Below are 13,003 nucleotides of genomic sequence, written 5' to 3'. Positions count from 1 at the left end.
GCCAAGAGGAGACACCTGAGTCTGGCCGGGAGAATTGACAGGAGTTGGGTGCTGCTGACTGTGGGAGTCTTGTGTGCTAGGACTATGAAAACACTGTGGTTGTGTGTGAGTGTAGGGTGTGGCTGGGACTTTGGGCAGTCATTGTGGACAGATCCACATGCTGGGGGCTCCCTGATTCCCTGGTGAGGGTCATTGCTGCAGGATCTGTGCTCACATCGAGGGCTGCATGGATCCTTTGGGTGGTTCTTGTGGCAGCGTGGATGAATATTGTACCCACTGGTACTGCTAGCACCTAAGTATTGGTCTCCCTTGAGGAGAGGAGGTGAATGTAAGACTACCTCAACAAAGCAGAAGAAGGAGAGAGCTTACTGCTATAGTCTAGGGGAAGATAGAACGAATCTCCTCTCTGATTAAAAAAAAAAGAAGAGATTTATCATGCCCAACTTGGGAGTTACCTTGGACACTCCCCTCACCCTGGAGCACTGAACAGTGCTCCCAGGCCACACCCAGCACATACCTCAAGATATTCACTGAACAAGCGGACACTCCACTAACCCACAGAGGGTTAGTCCAAAGATAAAAGCCATCACAAGGAAAAAATAATAAAAAATCAACAAGTATCTCCACAAATGCCAAAAAATAAATGCAGCAATTCAAGAAACAAGAATAAGGAAGACAACATGATGCCCCAAAGGAACATAACAACACTTGAATACTAGAATATAAAAATGAAGAAATCAAAGAAATGCCAGAAACAGAATTCAAAAAATTACTTAGAAGTAATCAGAAGCAAATCCACAAACTAAAGAAATCTGTATATGACATGAAAGAAAATCTTTCTCATGAAATTGATATTTTAAAGAGAAATCAAAATGAAATCTTGGAAATGAAGAATTCAATCGAACAAATAAAAAAATGTGATGGAAAGCCTTAACAACAGACTCTGTGAGGCAGAAGAAAGAATATCCAAGTTAGAAGACAAATCTCTGGAAATGTTACAGTCAGACCAAAAAAAAAAGAAAAGAAGAAGAAATTAGAAAACTAAAAAACAGTGTTGGAGATATAAGGAATACTATCAAATGATCCAACATACAGGTCTTAGGAGTTCCTAAAGGAATGAAAAGAGAGAAAGGGTTAGAAGGCCTTTTAGTGATATAATTACAGAAAACTTCCCTAATTTGGAGAGAGAAAGGGACATCCAAATACTGGAAACATATAGAACTCTTAATAGACATGACTAGAAAAGATCTTCACAACACACTGCAGTAAAACTCTCCACAGTAAAACTAAAGAAAAGATCCTAAAATGTGCACAAGAGAAACGCCAGGTTACTTTCAGAGATCTCCAATTAGACTCACAGCTGACTTCTCAACAGAAACCCTACAGGCTAGGAGAGAATGGCGAGATATAGTCCAAGTCTTAAGAGAAAAAGACTGTCAACCCAGAATATTCTACCCTGCAAAGCTTTCATTTATGAATGAAGGTAAAATAAAGATCTTCCATAACAAACAGAAATTGAAAGAATTTGTGACCACTCATCCAGCCTTACAAAAGATGCTTAAGGATGTGCCTCACACAGAAACACAGCAACATGGACATCACTATGAAAGAAAATGAAGACAGAAAATCTCCCAGTAAAAGTACAAAGGAAATCCAAAGTAAATAGGAACATTTATGGAAAAATGGCAGGGCCAAGTCGTTACTTATCAATAGTCACCTTGAATAAAAATGGCCTCGACTCTCCAGTTAAAAGACACAGATTGGCTGAATGGGAAAATAAAAAAGAAAACATCAATTTGCTACGTATAAGAAACACATCTCACCAACAAATATACATGCAGACTGAAAATAAAAGGATTGAAAAAGATAGTCCATGCTAACAGAAACCAAAAAAGAGCTGCTATGGCCATCCTAATATCAAACAAAATGGATTTTAACACAAAAACTGTTAAAAGAGACAAAGAAGGGCACTATGTAATGAGTAAGGGATCAGTTCAACAAAAAGATGTGACTATAATAAATATATATGCACCTAATTACAGTTCACCTGGCTATTTAAAAGAAATGTTAATGATCTAAAGGGACACATAGGCTCCTATACAATAGTAACGGGGGACTTCAATACCCTACTGTCAGCAATGGACAGATCAGCCAGACAGTAAATCAGCAAACAACTGGTACTCAACACCCAATGGACCTATGGATATCTACAGAACATTTCATCCTATAGTTGCAGAATACACATTCTTTTCACCAGTGCATGGAACTTCCTCTAGGATAGACCACAGGTCAGGCCATAAAGCAAGTCTCAGCAAATTCAAAAAAATCAAAATCATACCATGCATCCTCTCTGACCACAATGGAACAAAGCTGGAAATCAACAACTCAAGAATCTCGGAGCAGTGTGAAGAAGAGGCAAGAACGACCCCTGGACTGAACAAAGCCCGCGAGCCACTGTATCTCCACGCCCAGTGCCTACATCCCGCCTCCACCGCCGCCACCCCCGCAGCCACCATGTCCAAGAGAAAGGCTGAAGGGGATGCTAAATGAGATAAGGCCAAGGTGCAGGACAAACCACACAGAAGATCCGCACGGTTGTCTGCTAGACCTGCTCCTCCAAAGCCAGAACCCAAGCCTTAAAAGGCCCCTGCAAAAAGGGAGAGAAGGTGCCCAGAGGCAACAAGGGAAAAGCCAATGCTGGCACGGATGGGAATAACCCTGCAGAAAATGGAGATGCCAACACAGACCAGGCCCAGAAAGCTGACGAAGCTGGAGACGCCAAGGGAAGGGGGTGCATTTTTGCTAACTGTACTTCTGGTGACTGTACAGCTTGAAATACTATTTCTTATCAAGTTTTATAAAAAAGCATAATTTTGTTTTACTTTTTTTTTTTTCAGCTATGTTGTTAATACACAGAACACTTCATTGTTGTTTTGGGGGAAGGGGCAGAGGTCACTAACAGGTCTCCGGAGCTGGACTGATGGGAAAACACCTTCCCCTTGTAGTTTCGGGAGACTTCCTCTCAGCTCCCAGGAAGGATTCCTGCCTTTGACACAGCCACCAGGGCACACACCCTGTGGTGTGGAAAAACTAAATTTGATTTTATGTCCTCTCCCCCCGTCTGCCTTTTTTTTTTTTTTTTTTTTTTTGACAGGCAGAGTGGACAGTGAGAGAGAGAGAGACAGAGATAAAGGTCTTCCTTTGCCGTTGGTTCACCCTCCAATGGCTGCCGCGGCCAGTGCGCTGCAGCCGGCGCACCGCGCTGATCCGAAGGCAGGAGCCAGGTACTTATCCTGGTCTCCCATGCGAGTGCAGGGCCCAAGCACCTGGGCCATCCTCCACTGCACTCCCTGGCCACAGCAGAGAGCTGGCCTGGAAGAGGGGCAACCGGGACAGAATCCAGCGCCCCGACCGGGACTAGAACCTAGTGTGCTGGCGCCGCAAGGCGGAGGATTAGCCTACCGAGCCACGGCACCAGCCGTCTGTCTGCCTTCAGCATAGACTTAACTCCCTCAAACCCAGAAACCTGTTGGGACCTGACCCCAAACAGTTTGGTACCAGTATGACAGGCAATCTGGACTTCACAGTGACACCCCTGAGGTGGGGCTCCTGAAAAGAGCAGTGGTTCCTTTTCTAGGTTGTGGATCTTCGGATTGATCATTCTGCCATTTCATTTCATTTCCTGAAAGTCAGGAAATGTGAAAAGTTGTTAAACAATATGCTAAATGTGACCTGTCAGCCCTCACTCTAAACTTCCCCTTGCCAGAACACCACTTGAGGACTTCACTGGGTTTTATAGCAGCTTTCTGATTTTGGAAGTCCATTGAAAAAGGGAGTTCAAAGTTGTATGCTGTTCACGATTGTCTGCCCATGTCCTGCCTGAAATATCAGGATTGTTTATGAAAAGAATCTTTAATAAAGCTGGATACAGTTTGGCTTGGAAAAAAAAAAGAATCTCTAGAACATATGCAAACCTACAGAGACTGAACAACATGCTCCTGAATGAACAGTCATGGAAGAAATCAGAAGAGAAATAAAAAACCTGTGCAGGAACAGTTTTTTCTTTCATACTAGTTGTTGAACTCTTTACTTAGTACAGAGTTAATCTTCTGTATATAAAGCTAACTGAAAATAGAGCTTAGTAAAAAATAAGAATGGGAACAGGAGAGGGAGGAGGAAGAAGGGTGGGAGTGGGGTGGGAGGTGGGTATGGTAGGAAGAATCACTATCACTATGTTCCTAAAGTTGTATTTATGAAACTCATGCAGTTTGTATACATTAAATAAAAGGTTTCTGGGAGAAAAAGAAAAGAAACAGTACTAAGTGACAATAGCAATTCATAGAAGACATATGACATAGAATCTAAACACAGATGTATGATTATTAAAGCCCAAAAATAAGCAAAATGACATAAAAGGTTGTTAGATCTCCTATGTAAGTATGTATAAAGTAAAAAGAAAACTAGAGGTATCAGAATTATACAGGATGATTAAAATTCAGAAAGATTACCTCCCTAAAAAAAGCCAAAGATAGCTTCAAGGAAAAGCCCACAATTAGCTTCAAAGGTTTTTGGCATTGCTGGGTCATAGGCTCATAACAGTTCATAACTTATACATGCAGGTTATCATTAATTTTATGTACATAAAATATACCTTAGGGCCAGCACTGTGGCACAGTGGGTTAAGCCCCAGCCTGCAGCACCAGCATCACATATGGGTACCAGTTTGAGTCCCAGCTGCTCCAGTTCCGATCCAGCTCCATGCTAATGCGAGTGGGAAAGCAGTAGAGGATGGCCCAAGTCCTTGGGCCCCTGCACCCACATGGAAGACCTGGAAGAAGTTCCTGGCTCCTGGCTTCAGATCAGCTCAGCTCTGCTGTTGTGGCCATTTAGGGAGTGAACCAGCAGATCGAAGATCTCTCTCTCTCTCTCCCTCTCCCTCCCTGTCTCTACCTCTCTCTTTAACTCTTTCAAATAAATAATATACGTGTGTGTGTATACATATATTTATATATATACCTCAAAACTTTGTTTCTGAATAGAAGGTAAACTGAGAACCTCCCATTCTCAGCTGAAAAATTCACAAAAATTAAGGAGGCCACCTGGTAATAGAAAAGAAAGAAAATCCAATCATCATCTATTCCAGGTCAACCAAGTAGATCATGACAAAACACCTACCAACCTTAAACTTCTGCTTGGATTCAGAAAATATTAATAAAAGTTAAGTGAAAAGTATTGAAAATTATCCCAAAAGTTTCAAAACAAAAAGTATTTAGCTTTTCTTAAGTATAATTTTTGCTACTTATATATAAGTTGTATCATATTGTTATAAACTCTATTTGAGCACTTCCAACTTGATAATATGATTGTGACACCACCTGGTGGCAGTACACTGTAACAACAGTCTTTGCCTGCGTGTGTGTGTGTGTGTGTGTGTGTGTGTGTGCGCGCGCGCGCGCCAGCGCACAATCAATTCATTGATTCATTTACTTTTTTTTTTTTTTTTTTTTTTTTTTTGACAGGCCGAGTGGACAGTGAGAGAGAGAGACAGAGAGAGAAAGGTCTTCCTTTGCCGTTGGTTCACCCTCCAATGGCCGCCGCTGCAGCCGGCTCACCGCGCTGATCCTGGCAGGAGCCAGGATCCAGGTGCTTTTTCCTGGTCTCCCATGGGGTGCAGGGCCCAAGCACCTGGGCCATCCTCCACTGCACTCCCTGGCCATAGCAGAGAGCTGGCCTGGAAGAGGGGCAACCGGGACAGAATCCGGCGCCCCAACCGGGACTAGAACCCGGTGTGCCGGCGCCGCAAGGTGGAGGATTAGCCTATTGAGCCACGGCGCCGGCTGTCATTTACTTTTTAATAGGCATTTTCTAGAAACATCTCATATATGTCTTTAAATATTTCTTATTAGATAGAAAATAAAATAAAGTATGATGTCTAAAAAAGAGTCTATCACCAAGGGGGCAGGAAAAAACTACTTTAACCGAAACAAAGAGACAAAAAAAAAGAGTTTCCCACTGGTTCACTCCCCAAATGCTGGGAATAGCCAGGGAAGGGCTAAGCCTAAGCCAGGGCCAAGAACCCCACTAAGGTCTCCCATGTGGGTGGCAGGACCCATTGTTTGAGCCACTACCTGTTGCCTCCCAGGGTTTGTGCCGGCAGTAAGTTGAAAGACCAGAATCTACCCCAGGCCCTTTGATAGGAAGGTAGATGCAGCTAAATACCCACCCCAATCTACAGTTAAATATGACGATCAGGATGTAAGATAAGAGTCTGCTCTTTTGTTTTTTTAAAGATTTATTTATTTATTTGAAAGTCAGAGTTACATAGCGAGAAGGAGAGGCAGAGAGAGAGAGAGAGAGAGAGAGAGAGAGGTCTTCCATCTGCTGGATCACTCCCCAGTTGGCCACAACAGCTGGAGTGATCCAAAGCCAGGAGCCAGGAGCTTCTTCTGAGTCTCCCACACGGGTGCAGGGGCCCAGCTGGCCACAATGGCTGGAGCTGCACCAATCCAAAGCCAGGAGCCAGGAGCTTTTTCCTGGTGTCCCATACAGGTGCAGGGGCCCAAGGACTTGAGTCATCTACTGCTTTCCCAGGCCATATCAGAGAGCTGGATCAGAAGTGGAGCAGTCAGGACTCAAACCGGCACCATATGGGATGTCAACACTGCAGGCAGCGGCTTTATCCACTCCGCCACAGCACCAGCCCCAAGAGTCTGCTCTTATTTGGACGTGTGCTGAAATTCTCTGTCCCTACCACCTTCAGGCAGGACGTCCTCAGAGTGTACTAGTAAATGCAGTCTGTAGAGCAGTCACATCCATGATCAGCAACAGAGTTTTCAAGGGAAAGAACTGGGTGGTTGGTCAATGTCCTCTAATTCTTGACACTTCTCCCTTCAAAGACTGAAGCTCAATGTCCCTTTCCCTGAATGCACAGGACTTAATGGCATGACTCCAATGAGAAGAACGTGGCAGAAGCAGTGGTGTGTAATTCCAAAACTCAGTTATCAAAGGCATTGCCACTTCCGCTTTGCCTTCTGTGGACCATCGTGGCAAGGGAGACCCAAGCAGCCTGTGCAGAGCCGGCACGGTGAGCACCGACAACCAGCACCAACCCGCCGGTCCTGTGCGTGAGCCCCTAGAGATAGATCCTCCAGCCACAACCAAGTCTCAGATGGGAACCTTCCTCCCCAACATTGCTGAGCCACGCCACTCCAGAGAAACAGATGTAAAGTATGTCCACTGATGTTTAAAGCAAATAGTTTTGGGATAATTCGTTATGTAACAACACTAAGTAACAATATGTTACTTCCAAGAATCCACATTTTATCTACAACGGGAAGTAAAAATAGCTTGGGTTTCACACTATGGTTTGCTCACAGGTTAACAACATTTCAAATTTTCCTTCTTAATATACTAAGGAGTGATCACTTTTTAAATGATCTAATTTAAATATCTCATAATATTATTTCACAATACTCATTACTTTCTAATTAAAAAAAAAAAACAGATTTTAGTCAGCAAGGACTTTCTTTTAATACCTTCATTTGCAGAACAATGATACTAGGCTCTGAGTGGAAAACCACACCCTTGAAGGACTTGGAATTCAATTCAGATCAACACTCATGAACTAATCCACACGTTTCCCCTGAGCTTTCCCCGGCTCTGAAGGCTACAGAGCAGTGAAGAAGGCATGGAAAGTTCCTCCTTTACCTCCGTGAGGGATCCACAAGCCACACCACCACGCAGGGCTTCGTCCAGGGCAGGAAGGCTCGTAGGTAGGAAAGCCGGCGAGAGAGCGGCACACCTCTGTGTCTTCATCGCGTACGCCTACACAAGAAACAGATCACCTTCTTGCAACCTCTGCAGCTATTCGAAAACATAAGCCCCAAGCCTCCAAACTGTACACCTGTAACTCGAATCCATCCTTTCCCCCGCTGTAATATTTACTCTGTGCCAAGGACTATGCTAGACCATGGGAATGTGATATGACAGAGCCCCTCTCCCCCTGGTCTTATAGTCAACCAAAACTACGGAATTGGGACTACAAACTGGGCAAAACAACACAGTTAACAAGAGAGACTGTGACAGGGAGAGTGGAGACGTCAGTGTAGCTGATCTGGATTTTTTGATCCAGGAAGGCTCCAGCAAGGAGCAAGCTGCACGACTGAGCTACAATCTGCAACAGCTGTTAGATAAGCAAAGGAAACAGTAGGCCAGAGGACGGAATGTACAAAGAGAGGTCAAGAAACAATAAGGAGAAGAAATGGAAACTGAGGAAAACCGCTCTAAGTAAATGGAGTTTGTTCAGAAAGGCAGGCAACGGGCCGCAGCTGTCAGCAGAGGCTTCGTTGTCCAGAGCTTTGCTGAAACATGCAGTTCACACTGACAGCGCCAATGCATGCCACGACCAAGTCGCCATTTCCAGCTCAGGTTGGCTTGTGAAGAACAGTCGGAAGGCAGGTGTGGCAGGCTCAAATCTCTGGAACCTCTATGAACATCACCTTTTTTGCAAAGAAAAAAAAAGTCTTTGCAGATGCAATTAAATTCAGGACCTTGAGATGAAGAAATAATCCTGGATTATCCAAATGCCACCAGAAGAATCCTTATAAAGAGAGGCGCAGGGAGATTCTCCATAGAAAGGAAAAGGCATTTGAAGGTGGAGCGGAGGAAGGAGCAGCCACAGCTAAGGCAGAGGGGTGACAGGCAAGGGATGGATTAAACCCTAGGCCTCTGGAGCGCAGAGCTCTGCCCACACCGCAACTTCAGGGCTACAGCCTCCAGAACTGGGAGTGAATGCACTGCTGGTGTTGGGAGCCACCCAGGCTGTGGGGATTCCTGTTAGAGTGCCGCAGGAACCCTAACACTACAGCCAATCCTCACTTCAAAGATGCCTGGGTTGGTCTGTGAACAATGGATTGAAGGTGGGGGGGGGGGGGGTGATGCTGGAAGCTGCTGCAACACTCCAAAGGCAAAGAGCAATGGCTGCAGGAGGGCGGCAGTAGAGGGGACGAGAACTTCCGGACTTCCGGGACTGGCGAATGTATCCAAGCCAGGTACGTGGGATATCTGAAGATTTTCTGGTACAATAACAATCGGAAAGTCTTTTTCTTATCCTAGGCATTTATCCACAAGAAATTACGCAGAAGATTCTGGTGATTTTATTTGCTGGTTTTATGTAGAACAATCCAATTTAATACTCTACAAAGAAAATTTTTTTAAAGATTTATTTATTTATTTGAAAAGCAAGAGTTACAGAGAAAGAGAGAGAATGAGAGGTGTTCTGCCAGCTCACTCCCCAAATGGCCTCAGCAGCCAGGGCTGGGTCAGGCTGAAGCCAGGAGCCTGGAGCTCCATCTGGGCCTCCTGCCTCGTGGCAGGGCCCAAGTATTCACCACTGCCTTCTCAGGCACTTTAGCAAGGAGTTGGATCAGAAGTGGAGCAGCCAGGACTCAAATGAGTGTTCGTATGGGATATGGCGTAGCAGGCAACAGCTTAGCCCATTGCACCACATTAGTCCAGGAAAATCATTTTTAAAATAACCTTAATTAATTTTCTGGAACATTAAAATTTTTACTTAATTCTAAAAAGATATCTAGTTTCTAATTTCCTTTTTTTTTTTTTTTTACAAGAGTTTTACAGAGCATCTCCCATTTGTAATGGTCTGTTTTACATTTCAGTCTAGTTTCACCCGTACAATCACTACCCTAGGATACCAGCTTCTGCCAGGCAACACCGCGATTCAGGAATCGTGAACAGGAAAAGACAAGGACAGGAAGGTAATAAACATCTCGTGCATGTCTATACCATGTGCTTTTTTTTTTTTTTTTTTGATTTATTTATTTTTCTTGAAAGGCAGAGAGAGAGAGAGAGAGAGAGAGAGTCTTCCATCTACTGGTTCACTCCCCAGATGACCACAGTGGCTGGAGCTGTGCCGATCTGAAGCCAGGAGCCAGAAGCTTCTTCCAGGTCTCCCACGTGGGTGCAGGGGCCCAAGCACTTGGGCCATCTTCTGCTGCTTTCCCAGACCATAGGAGAGAGCTGAATCGGAAGTGGAGCAGCTGGGACTCAAACCAGTGCCCATATGGAATGCCAGCACTGCAGGCGGCGGCTTTACCCACTATGCCACAGTGCCAGCCCCCGTATACCATGTGCTTTTTAAAAGTACATTACATATATTGTTTAATCTAGTCCTGGCATTCCTCCACACTGGCACCCTATCCATTCACTTCACAGAGTTAAAATTTTCTCCACTTCCAAGAGGCTAAGAAACTGAGACTAGCACATTTGCCACGGGGGTCAGCAAGAACTATTGCTAGGTTTTTCCTATTTAGAGAACACAGTTTGCCTATGGAAAATTTGGAAAGAAACAAAAGCTGAGGCTCTCAGTTCCTCACTGAGGTGTCCACCTGGTCTGTCATGTGTTTTCCCCTCAATATTTCTCTTAATTAAACTTTCCTATCACACTTAGCACTAAAAAAAATTTTTGAGGGGCTGGTGCTGTGGTATGTAGCAGGTAAAGCTGCTGCCTGCAGTGCCGGCATCCCATATGGGCACTGATTCAAGTCCCAGCTGCTTCACTTCTGATCCAGCTCCCTACTAATGTGCCTGGGAAAGCAGTAGAAGATGGCCTAAGTTCTTGTGCCTCTGCACCCACATGGGAGACCTGGAAGAAGCTTCTGGCTTTGGATGGGCCCAGCCTCAACCATTGCAGCCATCTGAGGAGTGAACTAACAAATGAAAGATATCTCTCTCCCTCGCTCTCTCTCGCTCTCTCTTGCTCGCTCTCTATAACTCTACCTTTCAAAATAAATAAATATTTTTTTAAAATTTTGAAACATAAGTCAGTAACTTTTATAATTCTGGAATAACTGGAATAACCACTAATAATAATAAAGTATGTATATATGTATAATCATACACATATATGACTTTATTTTTATAAAGTTGGCATGTACACCATTTACAATTTCATAGCCTACTTTTTTGCTAAGTATGTATATCCTGAGCATTTCCAGTTATTAAAAATTCTTCAATGGGGTATAGTGTTGTGGCGTAGCAGGTAAAGCTGCCGCCTCCAGTGCTGGCATTCCATATGGGCGCCGGTTTGAGTGTCCTGGCTACTCCACTTCCGATCCAGTTCTCTGCTATGGCCTGGGATAGCAGTAGAAGATGGCCCAAGTCCTTGGGCCTCTCGCCCACGTAGGGGGCCCAGAAGAAGCTCCTGGCTCTTGGCTTCAGATCAGTGCAGCTCTGGCCATTGCGCCCATCTGGGGAGTGAACCAGCAGATGAAAGACCTCCCTCTCTCTCTGCCTCTCTTTCTCTCTCTGTGTAACTCTGACTTTCAAATATAAATAATTGTTTAAAAAAATTCTTCTCAAGTATTTTAATGCCTACATAATATTTCATCACACATAATAAAATTTATCTTCACTACTGTGGATTATTTAGGTTGTTTCCATTTTTTTTTAATATCACATTTTACTCCCCAGGGCCCACAATGTCTGGGCAGAACTGGAAACTCTCAGTACAGGCTTCCCATGTGGGAGGCAACGACCCAATTACTTGAGGATCACCACTGCTTCCCAGGTTCTAGCAGGCAGCTGCACTCAGGAGCCAGAACTGGGAATCAAACCCAAGCAATCTAATGTAGGAAATGGTGTCCTAACTGCTAGGCTAAATGCTTGCCCCTTTTTCTGATATTGTGAACACAAGAACTACTTCAGTGAGTGTGCCTTCACAGACATTTTTATCCGTAATTTCCCATCAGGCAACATGAGCACATTTGGAAACATTTTAGCAATCATGGCAAAGCAATCCAATATTGCAATACTAAAGTATTTCATTTCAACTGTAAGTGTAATTACCTGAATAGATTTGGTGATTCTCAAAAAAATAAATAAGTAAAAGGAATAGCTCACAATAGGTAAGATACAGAATCAACCCAGGTGTCCATCAACTGATGACTAGATAAAGAAAATGTGGTATATTCATGATGAAATACTACTCAGCCACAAAGAAAGAATGAAATTCTATCTTTTGCAACTGGAGACCATTATGCTTAGTCCCAGAAAGACAAATATCATAATTTCTCTGATATGTGATAGTTAATACAAAAAAAAAAAATGTATGAATGAAACTGACATAGTATGATTTTTGTTTATAGCCCTTGTCTATTCTGTGGAATAGTGGTCTTTCTATTTTTTACTTGTTAAACATTATGATCAGTGGTGCATTAAGCGTGTGATTATAAAGTAAATTGAAAGTATGTTACTGCAAAGATTAAAGAAAAAAGAAAGGAAGGAGAGGGGATTGAGGGGGAGAGGAAGGAAAGCATGGTTATCTTAGAATTCTATATATGAAAAATACAAAATCTGTTCTCTTTATATCAATAAAAATTCAGAAAAGACTTCAGACATAACAATATCCATATATAACAGTACATTCATAAGTGAGACAAGGAGGGTTGGAATATGATATTATCCTAGTTTTTCTCCTGTTTTGTTAGCTGCTTCTCACACTCAGCATTGTCTAAGCTGACCTCTAAATGTTGGCATCACTCAGGAACTGGCCTTGGATTCACCTGTCCTTCCAGGCAATCCCTCACCCATTCCCACAGCTTCAGCAACCCCCACTTACACACACGAGTCCCAGATGCACACTTGTAGAGCAGGCCGCCCCTTCAAGGCCCAGGACCACATAATCAACTGCCTACCTCACAGCTCCACCAGATGTTTCACAGCACCTGCTCAAGTACTAAACTGAATCCATGATGCCTCCCTCATGCGTATTCCTTCCCTCGGGAAAGGTGCACCCAGTTTCCCAAAGCAAAATCAGCGAATCATCTCTGAGATTTCCCTGTATGTCACCACCTACAGCCAAACGATCACCAAATCCTATTAATCCTGCCCCCTAAATCTCTCTCATATTAACTGATATCATATCCTCTGCATCAATATTACAGTAATAATCCAAGTCACTGGCCCTTCTGTCTGGAATAATAAAGTA

The 13,003-nt window shown here is 43.6% G+C and overlaps 1 protein-coding gene and 1 pseudogene across 16 annotated transcripts in view; one reads left to right on the top strand and one right to left on the bottom strand.

The window, feature by feature from the left end:
* The window catches only part of RAD51B (RAD51 paralog B), a 682,004-nt gene that overhangs the window by 661,347 nt on the left and 7,654 nt on the right, over nucleotides 1–13,003 (bottom strand). For all 16 annotated transcript variants that reach the window (XM_070065140.1, XM_051826348.2, XM_070065142.1 and 13 more), the window contains exon 4: nucleotides 7,708–7,824. In XM_070065140.1, the coding sequence (XP_069921241.1) occupies nucleotides 7,708–7,824 (117 nt within the window). The remainder of the gene's footprint in view (nucleotides 1–7,707; nucleotides 7,825–13,003) is intronic.
* On the top strand, nucleotides 2,515–2,845 carry LOC108178629 (non-histone chromosomal protein HMG-17 pseudogene; annotated as a pseudogene).

Source organism: Oryctolagus cuniculus, chromosome 20 (assembly GCF_964237555.1).
Source record: "Oryctolagus cuniculus chromosome 20, mOryCun1.1, whole genome shotgun sequence".
NCBI lineage: Eukaryota > Metazoa > Chordata > Mammalia > Lagomorpha > Leporidae > Oryctolagus > Oryctolagus cuniculus.
The sequence above is the reverse complement of the archived record's forward strand: the minus strand, read 5'-3'. Positions and strand labels throughout refer to the sequence as shown.